This window comes from Mus caroli, chromosome 2, assembly GCF_900094665.2.
Source record: "Mus caroli chromosome 2, CAROLI_EIJ_v1.1, whole genome shotgun sequence".
NCBI classification, from domain to species: domain Eukaryota; kingdom Metazoa; phylum Chordata; class Mammalia; order Rodentia; family Muridae; genus Mus; species Mus caroli.
The window spans coordinates 115007090-115030174 of NC_034571.1; the positions used below are offsets into that span (position 1 = coordinate 115007090).

General features: G+C 41.7%; 1 protein-coding gene across 2 annotated transcripts in view; it reads left to right on the top strand.

Moving 5' to 3' along the window:
* Trim69 (tripartite motif containing 69) overlaps window positions 1–18453 on the top strand; it is a 21165-nt gene extending 2712 nt beyond the window's left edge. Inside the window, exons 2-7 of one of the 2 annotated variants that reach the window (XM_021183811.1) lie at window positions 6821–7297; window positions 9263–9358; window positions 12331–12564; window positions 13427–13449; window positions 13535–13659; window positions 17851–18453. In XM_021183811.1, the coding sequence (XP_021039470.1) occupies window positions 6821–7297; window positions 9263–9358; window positions 12331–12564; window positions 13427–13449; window positions 13535–13659; window positions 17851–18389 (1494 nt within the window). In that variant the 3' untranslated portion in view covers window positions 18390–18453. Of the gene's footprint in view, window positions 1–6820; window positions 7298–9262; window positions 9359–12322; window positions 12565–13426; window positions 13450–13534; window positions 13660–17850 lie in introns of both variants that reach the window. The other variant, XM_021183818.1, reaches the window with a different exon arrangement.
* Window positions 18454–23085: the final 4632 nt, after the last annotated feature.

Below are 23085 nucleotides of genomic sequence, written 5' to 3' on the forward strand. Positions count from 1 at the left end.
CCTGGCTGTCCTGGAACTCACTCTGTAGACCAGGCTGGCCTTGAACTCAAAAATCCGCCTGCCTCTGATTCCCAAGTGCTAGGATTAAAGGCGTGCGTCACCACTGCCCGGTGGGCTTTTTGTTTTTGAATGGTGAAATAATAAAAATAATGATTTTCCCTTCAAAAGAACCTCTCATTCTTTGTAAAGTCAAAACTGTAACGAGGGAACCATGTGTGCTCACCAATGCCTGTAATCCTAGCATGTGGGCAGGCACTGGCAGGAAGCTTTTGAGTTTGAGGGAAGCCTGGGCTATAATTTGAGATCCTGTCCCAAATGAACAAACAACTAACTCAAGGAGAATGAAAAAGACAGAAAAAAAAAATCAAAAAAAAGAGCAAAATGCCAGACAACCCTTCAACCCCTTTAAGATGAAGTTAGAGGCTTTAGGAAGCTTGGGCACCAGCTTAGGAAAGATTACAGAATACAGTAAAGGCCAAGCAAAATGTGTGAGGGTTGAGGAATGCAAACCTTGCAGAGAGAGAGAGAGACACTGTTTTCCCGAGGAAGTGCTCGTCCCACTAGGCAGCAGAGCAGCCGCTTCTCTAGAGCAGACCAGTCACAAAGATCTAAGATGTAGGATGGCAGAGCCCACCTCGGGGAGGTGGAGTGGAGGAGACACAGTAAGCCAAGCGGCAGGACTGTTCTGGTGGGGAGAGCTCACGTGTGTGCTGTTTCAAAAAGAAGCCAACCTCAATTATGGACCCGCCTCCATGTTCCTGTTAGGCTTTTCTAAATAGATGACTCGGGAAGAACTCAACCTCCCTCCAAATATCTGAAGAAACCCAGAAACTGGGCCTGGAGCGAGGGCTCAGTGCCTAACTGGTGAGCCCAGGACGGCGGCATGCTGTCTCAAAGGGGTAGACTGCACTCCTGAGGATGGCACCTTAGGTTCTTCCAGTACCACTCCCCTACCCCCACCCCCATAAAAAGTGAGTGGCAATTATAAAATAAGAAGGGATAACGTTTTTCAGAGCAAAGAAGGAGAGTCACGGCATGGAGAATATGAACGTGGGCAGACAGCAAGCTCTCCAAAGCCCGCCCAGTGGGTGTTTCAGGGAAAAGAAACTGAAAGCATGGCATGGTGGCTCATGCCCTAAACCCCAGTCCCTAGTGAGGAGGCTCGCTGCTGATTCACTGATACAATGTTGTCCAAGCAGGTGCTCACTCGCTGGCTTGCTTGGACAGAGCTGGCCCCGGGTGCCTATGAACAGTGTCAGCTCCACAGATGCTGAGACAGAAACAACTTTTGGCGGCTCTTTAACATATAATAGCATGTGTTGTGTAGCATACAATAAAGCATTCTTGTTCAGTATAAAAATCCAGGCTCTGGAATCAAATACCTTCTACTTAAAAAAAACTAAGATGACACTCACACAAGCAATATTTTCAAGTGTACACTCCAGTAGCATTTAGTATATTTACAACATACAACAGCTGCCTTTTTCCCAAAATGATGTCATCCCCAGAGGAAATCTCTTTTTCACTAAGCAGTCATCCCCACCTTTCCTTCTCCCATGCGCCCTAGAAAGCAATTTTTCTGTCTCTTATGGATTTACCTAAGTTGGATATTTTATATAAACAAAACTCTTTTCTATGGGCTTGATTCTTTGTTCTAGGATTATTTTGTGGTGCTGGCAATTGAACCCAGGCTCTTACTAATTCTAGGCAAGTACCCTAACCACTGAGCAACACTCCCAGTCTACCATAATGATACAGTGTGTGTGAATGTGGATATATGCATGCATGTACGTGTGTATGTGAGGATACATATGCATAGGCGTGAATGTGGAGGCCTGGGGAGGAGGTTTGGTGTCTTCTATTGTTCTTTGCCATATTCCCTGAGACGGGGGTCTCTCACTGTTTTCTGGCTAGCCTGGTAGCCAGCAAGCCCCACAGATGTCTCCTCCATTGCCAACACTGAGGTTACAGGAATACATGCTCGCACTTGGTATTTTATGTTGTTGCAGGAAATCTGAACTCAGGTCTACATACTTAAGCAGCACTCTTAACTGAGCTACTTCTTCCACCCATAGATTTTGTTGTTGTTGTTTGTTTTTAATTTTTTGCTTTGCTTTGTTCTTTTGAGACAAGGTCTCACTATATAGCTCTATATGGCTGTCTTGGAACTCACTTGGTAGACCAAGCTGGCCTCTTAACTCACAGAGAACCTCCTGCCTCTGCCTCTTGGGTACTAGGATTAAAGGTGTGTGCCGCCGCCACCTGCTCTATGTTTCACTTTTTGAGGGAGAACAAAAATGTTTTTCACTATTTTCCATGCTCATTAGCAATGTCCTTTGTAAAATGTGTATGGATGTCTTGCTTGCACCCATGTCAGTGCACTTCACGTGTGACTGGTGCCACTGGTGCCCGAAGAAGGCATGAGACCCCTGGAACTGGAGTTCTAGATGGTTGTGAGCTGCCATGTGGATGCCCAGAAGGAACCCGAGCCCCCTGGAAAAGCAGCAAGTGCTTTTAACCTCTGAGCCCTCTCTCCTGCCTCCAGCAATGTACCTTTTAAAGTTGTACCAATTTTAGTGTGAAATCATATTTCATTGTGAGATATAATGAGAATGATAAATTCAAAAATCTCAGGTGACTTTTCCTAATGACTAAGGTATGAAATGTTTCCTCAAGTGTTGACCATCTGTCTGTCTTCTTTGGACAAATGCCTATTCAGATTCTCTGTCCATTAAAAAATAGCTGTTAATATTTTTTGTTTGTGTTGTGAAGTCTTTTATTTTAAATTTTAGACCCTAAAAATACCAGAATTTACAAATCATTTCTTCCTTTATGTAATTTGTCTTTTACGTTGTAACTAAATATAGTCTTTCTTTCTATTTTATTTTATTTTGGTCTTGTTTTGTTTTTCGGAGACAAGGTTTCTCTGTTGTAGTCCTGGCTATCCTGGAACTACCTCTGTAGACCAGACTGGCCCTGAACTCAGCAAACTGCCTGCCTCTGCCTCCCAATTGGTAGAACTAAAGACATGCACCACCACCACCCAGCTTTGTTTTTAATTTTTTTATTTTTTTAAAAAAGAGTAATTTATTTTATGTATGTGAGTATACTGTCACTCTCTTCAGACACACCAGAAGAGGGCATCGGATCCCATTACAGATGGTTGTGAGCCACCATGTGGTTGCTGGGAATTGAACTCTTAACCACTGAGCCATCTCTCCAGCCCTATTTTTATCTGTAAAATATTTACATTTTATGTGTATGAGTATTTTCCTGTACACATGTATGTGGACTATGTGCACACCTGACACCCACATAGCTCAGAAGATGGCATTAGATCCCCACAAGTAAAGAAGTTATAGAGGACTGGCAGCCACTATGTATGTTCTGGGGAACAAAGCCAGGTCCTCTACAAAGCAGCAAGTGCTCTCAACTACTGAGCTATTTCTCCAGAACCTGTATGTTTTTAAGATAGGGCCTTACCATGTAAGTTGGACTAGCTGGTCTACATAGTGACCAGTTACATTCCAGGCCAGCTACAGACATACAGTGAGACCCTGTCTCATTTGGGTAGGTGTCTGGTCTGGAACTCATTTATAGCTAATGGTGATTACCAATTGGTCCTCCTGCCCCTACCTCCTGAAAGCTATGACTACAGGCATGGGCCACAACACCCAAGCAGCATCTGTGCTTCTGCCATCAGTTCCTAACTCCTCCTCTTCCTCCCTTCCATCCCCCATCATCATCATCATCACAAGGTTTCTCTGTGTAGCCAGCCTTGGCTGTCCTGGAACTTGCTCTATAGACAAAGCTGACCTTAAACTCGGAGATCCATTTACCTCTGCCTGCTTGCTGGGAGAAACTAAAGGCATGTGACCACTTGGCTTTTCTTTATTATGACAATGGTTTCTATTGAGAGTTGATGTTCCAGGGTTGGAGAGATAGCGTCTAAATTAAGAGAGTTTACTGCTCTTGCAGAGGGCCTGCCCGTATAAGTGGTTCAATGCTGCTTATAAACGCCAGTTCCAGGAGATCCTGTGTCCCCTTGGGTTCCTGAATACATGTGGTGTACATAAATAAAGGAGGACAAAACACACATATACATTAAATAAGCTTTACCCAAAAAAAAAAGTCTCAAAAACTGAAGTTAGAATTTCTTGTTATGCTAGGTTTCTTACTATGTATTGCCTGCTACATGTAACCCCTGACAGTCATTGTCAGATGGAAACACTGGAGCCAGTCAGAGCTGTTTGACTTTGGAGAGACATCATCTTGCTTCTAGGAATGCCTAAAAGTCATTTAAGATGCTCCTGCAAAGATCAGGCCTTGCAGAGTTTAGGGTCATGTGACTCAGGCAAGGCAGCACTTGAAGGGCTATTTTACCTCAGAGCAGATGAGGAGGCCCAGCCCTAGACAGTCTCCTGCTGGCGTGCGTGCGGTGTCACTCCGTGGGGGCTGACAGTTGCCTCTCTTCCTCATCTGTTTTCCTATTTATCTAGCTTTATTATCAGGAGAACGATAACTTCATAGAAATGGTCAACAAGTACCACTCTATTTTCTGGGTGAATCTGAGAAGGATTAATATTAATCTGTCAGCTGATAGAATTAACCAATGAAGTCATCTGGTCCCGTGTCTTACTTTGTTGAAGTTTTTAATTTATTATTTAAATTTTTATTTACTTGTTATAGAGATGGTCAGGTTTTCTAGGTCTTCTTGAGTCAGTTTTAGTAGTTAATGTGTTTCTAGAACCATCCCTGTCTGCAACGTAGATACAATTGTGCATCGTAGTGTCATAAGATTTTTATTTATGTGAGGCTTGTAATAAAACCATTTCAAATCTTAGTGATTTGACTCTTCTTTTATAATTTAACTAATCAATTTTGTAGATCCTCTACCCAATGAAAGCATTACTTTTATTTTCGGCAGACTAGCCACGGGCAATGCGCCTGTCGTGAGATTACCGACAAACAGCCTCATGCTTGTCAATGTCGATGAGCCGCACGCTGGGTTTGCTGGTTCTACTGTTTTCTGTGGCTCTTACCCTCACTGTTTGCTTCCTTCTGCGAGCTTTGCGTGCAGTTTGTTTAGTTTGTGCTTTCCCACTTGGTCTGTAAGGGAAAGTTAGGCTCTGTACTGTGAATATATGTATGTATTTACTCCCTTAGTCTTGCGGTGCTGAAGAATTAAACCCAGGGTGAGGCACGCCGAGCACATCTCTGACCTGTGTTCTAAGCCCATTGAAGAGCTCACAGACTCCTTTCATGCTGTTCACGCTGGACTAAACTTCCCAGGCTCAAGCGATCCTTTTTTCTCAGATTCCCAGATAGCTGGAAAATGCAGGCACAGGTCAGGGCATGGTGGCACTCTCTTTGTTCATATTTTAAGTTTTGCTGTTGATGCTGCTGGTCCTTGGGATTGAGCCAAGGGCCTTTCTCTGTGAGGCAAACATCCTACTGCTGAGAGCCATCCTATTTTAGTTTTCCACGTCAGTGTTTACAGCGACCCATTTCCCAGACAGTACTGCCCTTAGCATATTCTGTAAGGTTTGGTATGTTGTATTTTAAAATTCATTTACCTCAAAGTATTTTTATAATTTTAGCTCTTCTTAGACCCGCTGGGTGGTTAAGGGGATGTTGTTTAATTTTTACAGATTTATGAGTTTCCCATTTTACTTGTTATTGCTTTCTAGCTCCATTCTGTAGCATCTGAGAAGACACCTTGTCTTAGTCATTGTTCGATTGCTTCGAAGAGTTGCCGTTTCCATGACAACTCTTATCAAGTAAAGCATTTAACTGGAGCTTGCTTGCATTCAGAGTTTTAGTCCATTATTGTCATGGCAGGAAGCATGGCAGCACACAGGCAGACACGGTGCTGGAGAGGTAGCGGAGAGCTCTGTATCCAGATCTGCAGGCAGCCTAGCTTGGGTCCCCAAACCCTCAAAGCCCAACGCCAGTGACACACTTTCTCCAACACCTCCTAATCCCTATCAAATAGCACCATTCCCTAAGGATCAAATCTGTGAGCCTATGGCCCATTCTCATTCAACCCACCACCACCCTCCCCATGACTTTAATCCTTTCAAAAGTATCGAGATTTGTTTTGTGACTTAACATACGGTCTGTCTTAGAGGATGTTCCATGTACACTTGAGAATACTGTGTATGATGATGTCAATGGGACCATAAATGTGTGCCCAGGATGCACCAGACACTGCATTGCTAGGTGCATGTGCTACAGAGAAGATAAAAATAACAAATGAGCCAGGCAGTGGTGGCGCACGCCTTTAATCCCAGCACTCGGGAGACAGAGGCAGGTGGATTTCTGAGTTCGAGGCCAGCCTGGTCTACAAAGTGAGTTCCAGGACAGCCAGGGCTACACAGAGAAACCCTGTCTTGAAAAAGAAAAAAACAAAACAAAACAAAACAAAACAAAACAAAACTTGAAATAGTGCCACAAACTATGATGTTGGAAAACATTAAATTCACTGTATTATTTTTATTTTATTTTACTTATTTTAAATGATGTGTGTATGGGTTTGTCCAAATGAGTACAGTTCCTGTGAAGGCCAGAAAAAGGTGCTGGATTTTTCTGAAACATGAGTTATAGGCCATTTTGAGCCATGTGATGTGAGTGCTGGAAACTGAACATGGCTCCCCTCAGCTGCTGAGCCATCTCTCCAGCCTCCATTGCATTATTTCCAAGGCAGTGATTATTGTGCTTTAGCTGAATCAATTCTCAGCTCCTTCAGGAATGGACTCTATATCCTTGTGTACTGAAATGGGCAGTAAAAGAACTTTAATTAAGCTATTCTTTCCCAAAGGTATCTTCTAGGCCCCCCTCCAACTTTGATCCAGGCAACTATGTTGAAATGAGTGATCCAACCACCCATTTACCCTCAAAAGTGGTGATACAAGACCTTACCACGGAGCTACACTGCCCGCTGTGTAACGACTGGTTCCGTGATCCGCTGATGCTGACCTGTGGCCACAACTTCTGCCAAGACTGTATTCAAAGCTTCTGGAAAGTGCATGCAAAGGAAACATTCTGTCCTGACTGTAAGATGCTCTGCCAGTATAGCAACTGTACATTCAACCTGGTGCTGGAGAAGCTCGTAGAGAAGATTAAGAGGTTACCCCTGCTCAAGGGTCATCCACAGTGCCCAGAGCATGGAGAGAACCTGAAACTGTTCAGTAAGCCAGAAGGGAAAATGATCTGCTTTCAATGCAAGGATGCACGGTTGTCTATGGGGCAGTCTAAGGATTTCCTGCAGATCTCTGAAGCTGTCCGTTTCTTTACGGTGTGTGAGTCCTGGGCCTTGAGAAATCCCTTAGGAAAATTCTTTTGGAGGGCTTCTTCCTCCTTCTGACCTAATCCCTTTTTTCAAATAACGAGAACGCTCAGAGTCCTCAGAAATACAATATACCTTGGAAAGTTATTTCTCTAGAGATGCTATGTACAGGAAAGGAGCTCTAAAGGAGCTATGGCTGACTCCTTCAGTCACGCTGGGTAAACCATGGACAGACAGGCTAGTGTTCCTGTTATAAAAGTTTCAAATGAGTAGGACAATAGATATAGTACATGGGAACACACTACTGAGATCTCAGGTTGTCACATTTGTGGTTCCTAAGTGTTGAGGATTTCTGAGATGATCAGGGGATGCACAATGAGGAGAAGGCATGGGACTAGAAAACGGGGACATCATTTGGATTTGGAAGGGCGGAAGGAAAACAGAAGTGTTCCAGTGGGCACAGCATATGCAAAGGTGTCCAGGGTGAGTGCTATAGCCAGGGTGAGCGCTATAGTCAGGGTGAGCGCTATAGTCAGGGTGGAACTAGAGAGCTGCAGTGGCAGCTTCCTACAAGATGGCAGGACTTAACTGCTTCTGTTTCTTATTCCACTCACCACTTTGGTTTTGGTGGTGTTAGGGACTGAACTCGGGATGTAGTCTGAACAAAGCATAGTATTATAGAGCTATGTCCTCAGCCCTGGCCACAGTTCTCAATGGACAAGACTGTGACATAGTGGAAAGGAAAGACAGTTTTGTAGCAAGAACTTCCTTGAGAGGACACAGACTTCTTAGAGAAAAGTGAGAAGGCTCCAGACAGTAAAAGGGACTCTGTCTTAGTCTGGGTTTTGTTGCTGTGAACAGACACCATGACCAAGGCAACTCTTATAAAGGAAAACATCTAATAGAGGCTGGGCTTACAGTTTCAGAGGTTTAGTCCATGATCATCATGGTGGGAAGCTTGGCAGTGTCCAGGCAGATACAGTGCAGGAAGAGCTGAGAGTTCTCCATCTTCATCCTCAGGCAGCAAGGAGAGATTGTCCCACTGGGCGTGGCTTGAGCATATATGAGACAACCTGCCTTCACAGTGACACACTTCTTCTAACAAGCCCACACCTACTCCAACAAGGCCATACTTCCTAATATTGCCACTCCCTATGTGCCAAGCATTCAAACACAAAGTGTATGGGGGGGGGCATACCTATTCAAACCACCACAGACTCCAAAGAAGGAACACCTCCAAGCTTATTTCTTTCCTGGAACACTGTGTCTTTGTAGGTGTTCTTCCCACTGCCCTTCCACATGTGTGTGTGCATGACAGATTCTTTCCTTCCAATGTGTGGATTCTGGAGCCTGAACTCAGGCTGATAAGCTTAGCAGTGAGTGCCTTCACCCACACAGCCTTCTTACCTATCCCTAACTTTAAACGTAATAGTTCCTTATGTTAAAATTTCTCTGTTCAAACAAACACCTATGTGCCTTCTGTACCCTGGCAGGATCTCTTCTGGAGCCAGGACTGGACTCCTGACCTTGCCATTTGTTTAGTCTGCCCTGTTCCACACCTACCTCCTTTGTGCTGTTATAGGCACAGTTCTTGTTCTGTTCCACAGATATCTCTTTGTGCTAGAGGCATGAGCATGCATGCACGTAGAGGCCACAGGGACATTTTAGGGTGTTTCTCAAGCACTTGCCCACCTTATTTTTTGTTGAGACAGGACTTCTCACAAACACCTGGGATTACAGATTAGGCTAGACCAGCAATTTGGCCAGTAAATCCCAAGGATCTGTCTCCATGTCCCCAGCACTGAACTTAAGTGTGAGCCCCCATGCCCAGCCCTTTACATAAGTGCTGGGGATCAAACCCAGTTTGTGTGGCAGGCACTTGACTGCTGAGCCACCTCCCCTGCCCCCAGAGATGTGCTTTATGTTCTTTTATTTTCCAAGCTGCCGTGGGTTAATTCTACTTGATATTTGTAGGAGGAGCTTGCTATCTATCAGAGCCAACTTCAGACGACCCTGAAGGAGCTTCAGTCTCTCAGAACAATTCAGAAAGATGCTATTGCTGCTTACAAGGTGAGGGGCAGGGTAAAGGGCTTCTGAAGCATTGCTGGAATATGCCCTTCCTGTAATTCCAGCTATATCGATATACTAAATGGTACCTGGGCTGTAGAATTAGTGTTATTACACTGCAGGTAGAAAGAAATATATGGTGGAAAAGGTTCCCAATAGTTGATCTGTTGAATAGATTACCTTTTGTCCTAACATACTGAGCCTTTTGATGGTCCAGTCACTAGGTGAGCATTGTGGGATTGAGGTCTGTTTGGTCTTCCCCTTCATCTATGACACAATAAAGACTCTACCAGTAAAAGTGGTTTATAACCAGGTACCACTGAACTATGGATTTTCAGATTATTATATCCTCCCCCATCCTATTTATCTTTCTAAACTGCTTCCAAAGTTCACAGAGCTGTTGCTTATATATGCTTGCCTACTGTAGACTTCACAGGAGCACCCCCCAAAAAAGGCACTAATTAGAAAAGATTAGATAAATCAGTCTCTAGGCTGGGAGTTAAATGGGAAGTTCTGGTACTTCATTAATTAAGCTATGTAAGAGAGCCATCTTTGGCATTTGGTACCTGGAAAAATACATATCCTCGGGGAAAGAAAGACAGAGTTACTGAAGCATCCAGGTAATTTTGTTCTATTTTGTAGATCAGCTACTATAGTCAATATTTGTTCATACAACAAATACTTATTGAATGGGTCACTCAGATTCATTCCTACCCTAGAATCTGAGTGTGGGAGACAGTTATTAAATGATGCCAGCAATACCAATAAGTAACAATAGCTACTATTACCATATGATAGGAAAATTCAGCAATGAAGAGAAATCTAAGAGAACCTGAAGAAGTCACTTGAGCTGGAGATGTACTCAGTTGGTGGAATGCTTGCCTACCGGGCATGAGACCCTGAGTTATATAGCCAGTATCACATACACTGGGCACAATGGCACACACCTGTAATTTTGGCACTCAGATGGTAGAAGAAGGATCAGAAGTTCAAGTCATCTTTGACTTCATATCTAATTTTAGGATAGCCTGGGATACTTGAGATCCACTATCAAAAAAAAATTTTTTTTTGAGGCCTGTAGGATCCGTAAGTTAATCAAATGAACTGTGTGAGGGAATATGAAAGAAGGGTCCTGGAGAAGAGTGTTGAAGGGAGATACATGCAAAAGTCTAGAAACAGGATGTTAGAAAAAGTCCAATAAAGCTAGAGCACACCAAGCGAGATAATACTGAAGAGGCAGAAATGACCCAGTCATGCAGGTCCTTATATGGAAGAAATGAAGTATTTTTTAACTTGATCCTGTGACATGAAAAATAAAGACCTGTAAGCACTACACAGTTTCGTCTCGTTTTGAAAATGCCTGATGGCTGTGTGGAAAATGGCTTAGCGAGACAATGATAAGACCACATGGTTCGAAAACTCTTACAGGTCAAGAGCAAAGGTATTTGGTTAGCCTAAAGAGGCAGTGTATATACAGAGATAAACAAGAACATGTGGTGTGGGGAGGAAATTATATAGATGTGGTGACGGATTAAGTATGAGGAATGGATAGCGATATCAGATAGCATTTAGATTTAGAAGTCTGGAGCTCAAAAGCTGTAGAAAAACTGTCAGCACTAGGTAGTATCTAATATATAGTAAGGGCGGGGGATATTGGTTAGAAAGTGTAGAATAAGCTTAGGACAGAACACCAACTAATTTTAATATTTAAAACTTGTTTAGAGGAAGGGGAACCAATTAGACTGGGGAATCATGGGAAAGGTGAAAGGCAAACTGGAAACACATGGGTTGGAAGAATGATGGAGGTCAGGCTACCTTAAGAGGTGGTGATGGACCGGGCAGTGGTGGCACACGCCTTTAATCCCAGCACTCAGGAGGCAGAGGAAGGCGGATTTCTGAGTTCGAGGCCAGCCTGGTCTACAGAGTGAGTTCCAGGACAGCCAGGACTACACAGAGAAACCCTGTCTTGAAAACAAAACAAAACAAAACAAAACAAAACAAAACAAAACAAAACAAAACGAGTGTGGTGATGGTTGTCCATGGGTCTAAGCTACATAAGACAAGCCGTGAAGGTAGATGTGTGAACAGAAACAGAGAGAGTCAAACATTATAAACTGATTAGTTTCTTGAAACGGGGTCCATCTCTCCATGTAGCTCTGGCCCCTGGAACTTACTTTGTAAACCAGGCTAGTCTCAAACTCATTCAGATCAGCCTGCCTGCCTCTGCCAAGTGCTGGGATTAGAGCCAAGCACCACCATGCCCAGGCTGAACACAAACTTTGATTGAGATTCAACAGTGCTGCAGTAGGGAGCAAGTGAACTTGGAACAAAAAGTCGTTTTGGAAATGATGCATTTTGGGAGGATGATGAAATTCTATGTGTGGTTGAAAATGAGTGGTCAAAGCTATGAGTCACTAGAAATGAAGAAAAAGAGGACCTGGAAACCAGGATATAGATAGTTCACCAGGGAAGAAGCTGTGGAGACACAGACACAGACAGACACAGACACACACACAAGCTGCAAGTGCAGCAACTTTCAATTTTAGTGCCTTGTACATTGTTCATATACTGTTTCTTTTATGTGGTCCTGGCAAAAGGAGTAGTTTTGATTTTAAGAGGATAGGTCTCCCTAGTCTAACAGCATCATTTGGTAGATACTAATTTGTCAGCCTAGAAAAATATTGTTAGTATTTGTTTTAGAATGTTTGATTGACTCCACATCATTATTTAAGAGAGCACAGTTTATCATCTAAGCATCGAAAAAACAAACGGAAAACAAAACCTCTCATCCTACACCATTAACTAGTTGGGAAAGAAGGAATGAATCTCCCAAAGGGCTTTGTGTATTAGGATTGAATGTCGATGCTAAGCAGCCATTTGTGTGAAATTTCCCAAGGTGTGTGGTGTGGTGTAAGTCCCTATCCCCAAATGCTAGTCTCAGTAGTAATTGTGGTGATGATTATGGAGGTTTCCAGGACAACAAGATACAACTGCAACAAAACCTTTCCTTGGAGTTTCTAAAGCTACATCAGTTTCTGCACAACAAAGAAAAGGACATTCTAAATGACCTCCGGGATGAGGGGAAAGTCTTGAATGAGGAGATGGAGGTGAATCTGAACCAGATTCAGGAGCAGTGTCTTGTTGCCAAAGACATGCTGGCGACCATTCAGGCACGGATGGAACAGCAGAACTCCTTCGACTTCCTCACAGTGAGATTCTGAATCCAATTGATTATGGGGACACTTGGAAGGAGGGAAGAGAAACTGGGAGTGGGGGGTGGAAGGAAAGCAAATCTTAACCAAGCTCAACCCAACCCAACCGTATCCTAACCTACCCAACCCAACCTAATTTAACCCAACCCAACCCAACCCAACCCAACCCAACTAACTGGAGTGCTTGTAGGTCCTTTGGGAGAAAAGGAGGCCACTTTTACTTTATGTTCAGTGGAAAATTTTACTTTCATCTTTCTACAAAACATGATAGGACAATTTCACCAATAACGCTACATGGATCAGTTCTTTCTTACTTCCCCATATAGACCCCAGAAGCTTTAGTTTTCAAAACTATGTCTCTTAGTTGTTGAGTTTGGGCCTTGCAGAAATTATAAACTGAAATATATCTAAAAAGCTTCTTGTCAAACTTTTGCTACCTGAAGTCTCACTTCTAGAGATGAGATGATTGGCGATCACTTCAGCACTCAGGCGTTTAGTTACCCTTGGCCCTCGGATCGCTTCTGATCTTTCCTTGTCTCGGAGTATTTGGAAGCCCTCACTTCTCAAAGAGTTGATCTTAACTATGGGCTTCCTGGTTCTTCTCTTGTTTCCTGTGAGAGCTGGAATTATAGAAAATCAGAAGGTTACCAAGTGAGAGGTCAGTTTATGCTGGGTTAGACTGGGATGCTGCTTAGCAAAGTCTGTACAGGATGAAATGTTGTGGGCGATGGCCTGAGGACCATCTGTACAGGAAGCCAGTATTGATGATCAAACCTGGATGGCTCTCAGGATAACCAGAGGAGTTCCTAGAGATGATGAACAGGCATCTGACTTCTCTATTTCTTCTTTTCTCTTCTAGGACATCACAAAGCTCATAGAGAGGTTAGTGTTTCTTCATGATACTCTATTCCCCTCCTTCTACCCCTGGAGAATGTCTAAAACTAAACTGTTTGTGTGTCCCTTACAGCATGGAGAAAGGAATGAAGACAATTGTACCTAGACAGCTTATCTCCAAAAAGCTGAGCCTAGGCCGCTTCAAAGGCCCTATCCAGTATATTATCTGGAAGGAAATGCAGACTATTCTCTCTCCAGGTATAGTGGGAAGGAGCTATTGAGTCCTATGGCCCCTAAACTATATTTCATCTGTGGCCAGAGTTAGTTCTGTAGTTTGAGGAGATGGACTTGGGTGGAGTTTAGTCAAAAAGATTTTTTTCTTCTTCTCCTGCTGCTATGATTTAAGAATATGTGTCTTTGAACTATTAATACATAAAAGTCTGATATTAGAGAATTACTCCTCAGGTCGGGCGGTGGTGGCGCACGCCTTTAATCCCAGCACTTGGGAGGCAGAGGCAGGCGGATTTCTAAGTTTGAGGCCAGCCTGGTCTACAGAGTGAGTTCTAGGACAGCCAGGGCTACACAGAGAAACCCTGTCTCGAAAAACCCCCTCCCCCCACCCCACCCCCCCAAAAAAACAGTAGAATTACTCCTCAGCCTGATTTTGTTTGATCTATAATGTGTGGAACTAGCCACAATTTTATCTTGTTTTGCTACATCAGCTGTATGAATTCTTGCAGATATCAAAGGACTGAACAGGACAAAATTAACACAAGTGGTATTATTTCAAGAAAAAGAAATAATATTCTAGATAAGATGTATATAAAAATAAGAATTTAGATAGCTTTTATAGAATTCATATATCTAATATTATTGTTTCTTATTAACCTAGTTAAAATCATAACTATATCCCTGATACATTTTCCAGAGAACTAACCCTGAAAGAAGCTGACGTCACTGAAGTATAATTAATAGAGCAGAATCTGCCACTTTTACCTAAATGTATGCAGTGCACAAACGGATGAGCTTTGACAAACATGTAAATATCTCTGTGATCAAGACAGAGAGAGATGAGGGCTGGAGAGTTGACTTAGCATTGAACAAACCCAAGGATCTGAGTTTGAATCCTTAGTGCCTACGTAAAAAGCCAGGCCTGGCGGCATACAACTGTAGCCCCAGCACTGGGGATGAGGTTGGGGAAAATGTAGATCTGCAGGCCGGACAGTCGGGCTGAGTGAATCGCACATTCAGTAAGAAACCTGCCTCAAAAAATAAGATGGAGAGTGATGAGGAAGATACTTAAAGGAGACCTCTGATATCCACATGCACATCTATGGGCATACCTGTACACACACAGACACAGACAACACACACACACACAGACACACACACACAGACACACACACAGACACACACACACACACACACGCACGCACGCACGCACACACACACGCACACACACACACACGCACACACACAGACACACACACACAGACACACACAGACACACACACACACACACACGCACACACACAGGCACTTGAACACTTCCACAAGTCTCTTTGCAATCAGTTCTTTCTGTAGAGCTGCAGCCCTCACTGCTTGCTAATCTGCTTTATTTTACTTTTGATGCGTCTTTTTGAATTTTTAATTTAATGTAGATCACACAGGACAGTATTTTGTATCTAGACTTTTGTACAAAGCACAGTGCTTGCCTTGATTCACCTTTGTTGCACATGGCAATAATTTTGTTTAATGGATACATCACAATGTGTTCACCTGTTCTCCAACTGAGGGACCTTTGGGTAGATTGCACTTCAGGGCTATCATAAATAAAGTTGTGTGGCTCTGTTTACAGATCTTTGAGGTGAAGACTTAGTAGTGGGGTTGAAGATGTGCATTTAATTTTATAAGAAATTGTCAATTCTTTTTCTTCTTCAAATGGAGGAATTGTTTTACATTTCCTCCTGCAACGAATGATGAAACCATTATTCTACATTCTTAACAAACCTAATATTGTCAGTCTTTCTAATTATAACTATTTAAGCTTAAATATAGTAACATTTCATTTTTTAAATGTATACACTTCTAATGTCCAATCCCATTGAAATTCTCTCCATGTGCTTCTCTGCCATTCCTAGTTGGTGAAATATATTTAATCTTTTGACCACACTTTTGTTAGTTGTCTTAACATTAAATTATAAACAGACAAATCATTTATTAGCCATGGTTATTAAAAGGGATTTAAAGAAACAAGACAAAACAGTGTGTCTGTGTATGAATTTGTTTTCCTGAGTGTGGCTTTTAACAGAGGCCAGAAAAAGGTATTGGTTCCCCTGGCAGTTGTATGTTGTCTGATGTGGGTGCCGGATCAGAGCTCCTCTGCAAGAGAAGGACTATGTGCTCTTAAGCACTGAGCTGTCTTTCCAGCCACAAGTTGCTTTTTGGATGGTTCCTTTTTTTTTTTTTTTGACACAGAATCTCCTGTAGCTCAGGCTGACCAAGAGTTCTTTTTTTTTGTTGTTTTTTGTTTTGTTTGTTTGTTTTTCGAGACAGGGTTTCTCTGTGTAGCCCTGGCCATCCTGGAACTCACTCTGTAAATCAGGCTGTCCTTGAACTTAGAAATCTGCCTGCCTCTGCCTNCCTAGTGCTGGGATTAAAGGCGTGTGCCACCACTGCCCGGCTTGGCCAAGGGTGATCTTGAGCCTCTGATCCTGATGTTTCCACCTCCCAAGCGTTAGGATTATAGGCATATACCTGACTTAAAACCCTAAACAGCAGCAACAACAACAGCAAAACCAGGATCTCACTATATTGCTAGGCTGGCCTTGAACTTAGGATCTTTCTGTTTCAACCTTCAGAGTTACGGGTGTGTACTACTGCTCCAACTGAATTTTAGTTGACACATGTTATTTGTATGTATTTATAGGATACAATATGATATCCAATGCACATATGCAACATATAAAAATTAAACTATGGTAAGCAGAATTTATATCTCCTCAAACATTCACACTCCTCTGTGTTGGACACTTTTTTTGAGACCTTTCAGTTGTTTACAAACATGTAATAAAGTCTGTGTCTGTAGCTCAGGAAGTGAGTGCTGGCCTAATATGTACAAAGCCCTGGGTCCAGTCTCTAGCACTGCCAACAAAACCAAATCAAACCACTAAAACATATATGTACATCTATATAATAAATTATTGCACGTTATGATTACCATATTGTGCTATAAAATTCTGAAATTAACATCTATCTCCTTGTCCTTTGGTACCTGTTATCCAATATCTTTCTAACCTTCCCAGACTCCAGTGATCACGAGTCTATTTATATGAGGCAAACTATCTTAGTTTCTACATATTTAAAAAAAAACTTCATCTGTCATGGAATTCCATTATTGTAGACTACAATATAAATTAATTACTTACAAATGTGAAAGTAAAGATTTTTTACAAAGTACAAGCCTGAGGCCAGGCAGTGGTGGCACACACCTTTAATCCCTGCGCTTGGGAGGCAGAAGCAGACGGATTTCTGAGTTCAAGGCCAGCCTGGTCTACAGAGTGAGTTCCAGGACAGCCTGGGCTACACAGAGAAACCCTGTCTCAAAAAACTAAAACTAAAACAAAACAACAAAACAAAAACAAAGAACAAGCCCGGTTTTATCTTATTTATTTATTTATTTATTTGGATTTTTGAGGCAGTGCTCTCTTGGAACTTGTTCTGTAGGACCAGGCTGGCCTCAAACTCAGAGATCCACCTGCCTTTGCCTCCTGAGCGCTGGGATTAAAGGTGTGTGGCAAGCCTGGCTTTATAAATATCAGATTCAACTAACATAAAGTTACTTTGTTAGATGCCCATAAACGTTTGCTTTCAGCATCTGTATTATCTTGTCCCAGGCTGGGGAGCACACACTTTGTGGACTGCATTCTAGAGAGCAGTGGCATAGACCACTCTAGAGTGCCAATGTCTCACTGTGTGTTAAACCAAATAGAATCTCCACCAGGGATCTCAGTCTCACTTAGCTCTAACAGATGCTCTCTCATACCCAAGCAACTACCTGCATTTAATCCTCCTTTCCCCTTCTGCTTACCCAAAGTGAACATCTCACATCTGCTTATATCCCAATTGAGACTCGTTCCTTTGTAAGATTTCCTAGAACAACCTCACCTAATTTTTTCACCTTTGGTACTGGTAAAGTTTCACATTCTTTATATTGTTTCCTTCGGTAGAATATAAATTAACTTCAGTGCAAAGCCTGATTTTATCCTAAATCTAAAAATGCCTAGAAATAGAGAAATGGATACCAGGCAATAGAAAGTGTACAGGAACCTTCCTGGCTAAGAGTTTATGCATATGGGGAGAGAAAAAGCGCTATGGTAGTACTTCTTATTGTGGGAAATTGCATTCACCTCTCTTCTTCTCTTCCCTGCTCTCTCATTTTCGTACCAGGCCCATCTCAATTAACTCTGGATCCTAAAACAGCTCATCCCAATCTGGTGTTATCCAAAAGCCAGACCAGTGTGTGTCACTGTGATGTTAAGCAGGTAATGCCTGATGATCCAGAGAGGTTTGATTCAAGTGTGGCTGTACTGGGCTCAAAAGGCTTCACCTCTGGAAAATGGTACTGGGAAATAGAAGTAGGAAAGAAGACAAAATGGACAATTGGAGTCGTCAGAGAGTCCATCATTCGGAAGGGGAGCTGCCCTCTGACTCCAGAGCAAGGATTCTGGCTTCTAAGACTAAGGAACCAAACAGATCTAAAGGCCCTGGATTTGCCCTCCCGTAGTCTGAATCTAGGTGATCTCAGGAGGGTGGGCGTGTACCTGGATTATGAGGGAGGGCAAGTCTCCTTCTATAATGCTATAACCATGACCCATCTTTACACCTTTAGTAGTGTTTTCCAGGAGAGACTTTTCCCCTACTTGTGCCCCTGCCTTAATGATGGTGGGGAGAATAAAGAACCGTTGCACATCGTACATCCACAGTAATTAAGTTATACTATTGTATAAATTCAGGGCTTTATTAAAGTATTGAAATAGTTTACCAATTTCACTGGATTCTCTTTCCAATTTATGGGGATCTCTGAAGTAATGAGAGCAGGATTCACCAACCGACTTACATTTCAGTTTCCCACACAGATTTTGCTGGAGCCATTCAAGATAACGTTCTGCTTCTCCGGGGTCTTCTAAGACACGAGAGTACTCTGGGTAGAGTCCTCATGTCTTGTTTCTGGAGCAAAGTGCAACTCGAGTCTGTGATGCTTGGGAGCCCTTTGCGAATGAACCAGAAAGATATTATTACTGGCTGCCAGCGTGATTTTAAGAGGATGGATTTTCACATCTGCACTCTTTTTTTTTGTTTGTTTGTTTGTTTTTTTTTTTTTTTAAGACAGGGTTTCTCTGTGCCATCCTGGTTGTCCTGGAACTCACTCTGTAGACCAGGCTGGCTTTGAATTCAGAAATCCACCTACCTCTGCCTCCCAAGTGCTGGGATTACAGGCATGCACCACCACTGCCCGGCCCACATCTGAACTCTTATTCTTGTTAAATTATCTTATTTTCCCAGGGCTGGGATTTAATTATAAAATTCTATCTTATCTCTTTTCCAAAAACATGTTGCTTTAAATGAAACTTTGTTCCAGAGACTTAAAGTAGAAAATGGCCTCAATTGGCTTATATAAGCTTGTCTTCCTGCAATTCTCTCAACGTATTTTTGGTCTATTAAATCTCAGGCTCCTTGTCCCCCTTTCAGTTCCTTTCTCCTGCTTTATTAGTAAGAGGTACCTATTTGTCCTATATTAAAACACATTCACATTTCCATCTGTGTTTGACTCTGCCTATGTTTTAATAAACAGTATTTTCACCTCACTTTCCTCCATGTTTATTCTTCAGCTCGTTCCTTCTTTCTAGGTCTAGAGTTCTCAATATCCACAGCACTCCTAGTGAAATGGCCCTACTTCCTCTCGTTGAACCGCCCTTCCTGAAACTGCTTTTATATACAGCATGTATACATTTATAACAGATGATTTTAGTAACTAGCATGACATGATTAAAATGCGACATTTAAATCTTACTTTTTTTTGAAAATGGGATAATAAAATATTGTATTTTTTCACTTATGAGTGTGTGTATGTATCCAAGTATGTGCCACACGGATGCAGATGGAGTTCCAAAGAGGATGCTGTGTCCCTGAGAGGTGGAGTTATAAGTGGTTGTGAGCTGCCTGATGTAGCTGCTGGAAGCAAATATGGGTCCTCTGAAAGAGCAGTGAACACTCCGAACCACTGAGTCACCTGTCCAGCCCCTTCCTGTGACTTCTAAGAACTTCACTTCAGTCAGAAGGTCATGAGGACTCATTTTGAGTCTGGAACTTTGTTTGGTACTGTCCTCTATCAACAAACATACTTTCCTTAATTATTAAAAAAAACATTAAAAATACATAATAATTAAGGCAGATGATAGATATGTACAGCTTTTCTGAGAATAATAATAAAAGATACTAATTAACGAACAACAGCTTTAGAACACAAACATAATGAACCCTGGTGACTCCCCTGTGCCTTTTTCAGTCGTCTTTATTCCCCTATGAGGAGACAGGGCTGGAGAGATGGCTCAGCAGTTAAGAGTATTTCCCGCTCTGGCAGAAGACCCAGGTTTGATTCTCAGAACCCATGAAGCTTCTTACAACAATCTGTAGTTTCACTTTCAGGGGATCTGATACTTTCTTCTGCCTCCCTCCGGTTCCTGAACATGCGTGGTGCATACCCAGGCACACACACACACCCATAAAGAATAAGTAAATAATAATGTTTTATGTAAAAAAAACTTTTGAAAATAGAAACTATAGCTGCTTTTCCTATACATGCATATTTCATTTTTTATTTTGAAAATTCATGTATTCCTAAATATAAATTTTTCATTTGACCACTTCTTTTGAATTTGAAAATAAATGATATGGTAGTGTTTTTCTTCCTGGGCTTTTTGAAAATTCAGAATTACAGTGTTCAATGATGTATTATTTTCTGTATCCATGGTCATAGTTTTCCAACAGTCAACTGTAATCTGAAAATATGAGAAATTTCAGACAGAGATGATTCTTTCAGCTAACACTGTGGTTCTGAGTGCTGAGGGTGCAACTCAGTGGCAGAGAGCTTGCTTATCATGTATGAGGCTCTGGGTTCAACCCCCAGCACTGCAGGAATAAACGAATCTGCATTTCTCAGTAGTATGATAAAACCTTATGCTTTCCTGCTTCTCCCACTAGGGATAGAGAAGCATACCCACAATATATATACTAATTGTGTCAATGTGGCTAAGGGAAAATACATTAACTTGCATTCAATATATTCTTGTAATTGTTCTATTTTATTAATTGCCAGTGTCTTTCCTCATTTAAAAATTAAATTTTGTTATAGCTATATACGTACAGTGGTGAAGGCACTATAGTATATGTAGGGTCAAGTATCATTAGCTTCTGGCATCCACTTGGGATGTTGAAATGCATCCCCTGTGCATAAGGAGGACAATTGTATTGTGTAGTGTAAAAATGCAGTAGTTTGGGATTTCTAGAGGGGAAAGGCAGTTACTACCAAACCGGATGACCTGAGTTCGATCCCCAGGACCCACATGGGAGGTGAACTGACTCCTTGAAGCTGTCCTCTGACAACCATGCAAACCATGTCGTTCCTCAAATTAAGAAATAAATGTAGGGGGCTGGAGCGATGGCTCAGTGGTTAAGAGCACCGACTGCTCTTCCAGAGGTCCTGAGTTCAAATCCCAGCAACCACATGGTGGCTCACAACCATCTGTAATGCGATCTGACGCCCTCTTCTGGTGCACCTAAAGACAGCTACAGTGTACTTATATATAATAATAAATAAATCTTTAAAAAAAAAAAGAAATAAATGTAATTTTAAAATTTAAAGATGAGATGGCAAGTACAACCCAGTGTACAGTGATCATTTTTATTTTTTCTTTTTGTTATCATTACTATTAGCAATTAAGTTGCCATAAGCATTCTGTGTGTGCATGGGAGTAAAAGTTTCCCTAAGTATGTATCTGATAAATGTTTGGTGACATTAGACACATTAGTTAAGGCTGAATTGTTGATCAACGTGATAGTACAAGATGTACATTCTCACTAGGGATTTCTATAACTCTGCCTTTGCCAGTCCACTTTTCATGATCAATACACAATGGTATCTGATGGTTTTAATTTGCATTTCCCTAACTACTATGTGATTAGTCATCTTTTCGTGTGTTTGTTGGTCATTTGTGGGTCTTTTACAGAAAAGTCTATTCAGATATTTGCTAAATTTTCTGATTGGATCATTTCTCTCTTAATGTCTCATAAGGCTACTTACATATTCCAGATATTAATCCTTTGTTGCAAAATAATCATTTGCACTGCAGATACCTCCCCACTTTGTGACTTGTGTATACTTATTCTGATTACAGTGACTTTGATGAGGAGAAGTTTAATAGAGTCAAACATGGCTTTTTTTTCCTGTCATACTTAACACTATGTCTCAATTAAAAAAATCCTTTGCCTGGGGCCAAAACATCCTCTTGTGTTCTGTGTCTTGAGATTATTTGTCTTTCATATTTAAGTGCTCACTGGTTCACACAAATAAAAAATAACAAGTATGAATCTGTATGTGTCTAACTATAGTATACAAAAATTTAAGACATATAAGAATTAATTGATACATCCACAACATTTTTACATGGGTTTCCTACTAACTGACAGAGAATCAGACCGTATGAGTAATTTGACCCAATAAACATACAGAATCTTGTATTCTAGAACACCAGAGAGCTTCAGAGCATTCTTTTTTAAAGATAAAACCTCACTGGCCAAATACTGACATTATAAAGAAAATGCTAACACACTTCAAAAGATGTGATCAAACAGACCAGTGTTTCATTTTAATGCAGATGAGCCATAAATAACTATATTTAGAATTAGAAAATCATACATATTTGGAAAATTTAAAATATATCAGTATATATTGTTGAGGTTTGGTCTGTTGCTGTGTGTTATAATGCTAAATACTGGCCCTAGTTACCTGCAGAGACGAGGATATTCTCACACAGACCCAAGTGATGCTATGTAATCTTGCCCCTCCCTCAAGTTATTCCTTGAATAAATATGCCTTAGTGAATAAAGATGCCTATAGCTGTGAAGAAGATAGGTAAACAGGGTTTCAGTTCCTGGACTTGGGGGGGTCTAAGGAGAGACCACAATGAGGGGAGAAGAGAAGGGTGGAGAGAGGAGACGATGCCATGGGGTAGGTGAGTCATGAAAACATGGGAATGAAGGCTGGCTAATTGGAGTCAAGAGCTGCCCAGATGGAACATGGAAAGTTATAACTCAGGGTTATTGATGGGGAAGTAGACATAATATAGCATAGAGAGTAGATATCTGCCCAGCTCTACTGCCTTTAAGGTTTGTTATAAATATAAAGGTTTCCTGTCTTTTATCTGGGAACTGAATGATCAAAGGTGGGGTAGGAACCCCCAGTTGAGATTAAATACTTAATACAACAGTGCATGGCCATCGCGCCTGTCATGTTCACATTTAGGGGTTGAAGCATAGGACCACAAATCTGAGGCTAACCTATGACTCCTATGCAGACCTTCTCAAAAACAAACAAAACAATTCAAATAACCCACTATGCAAAAT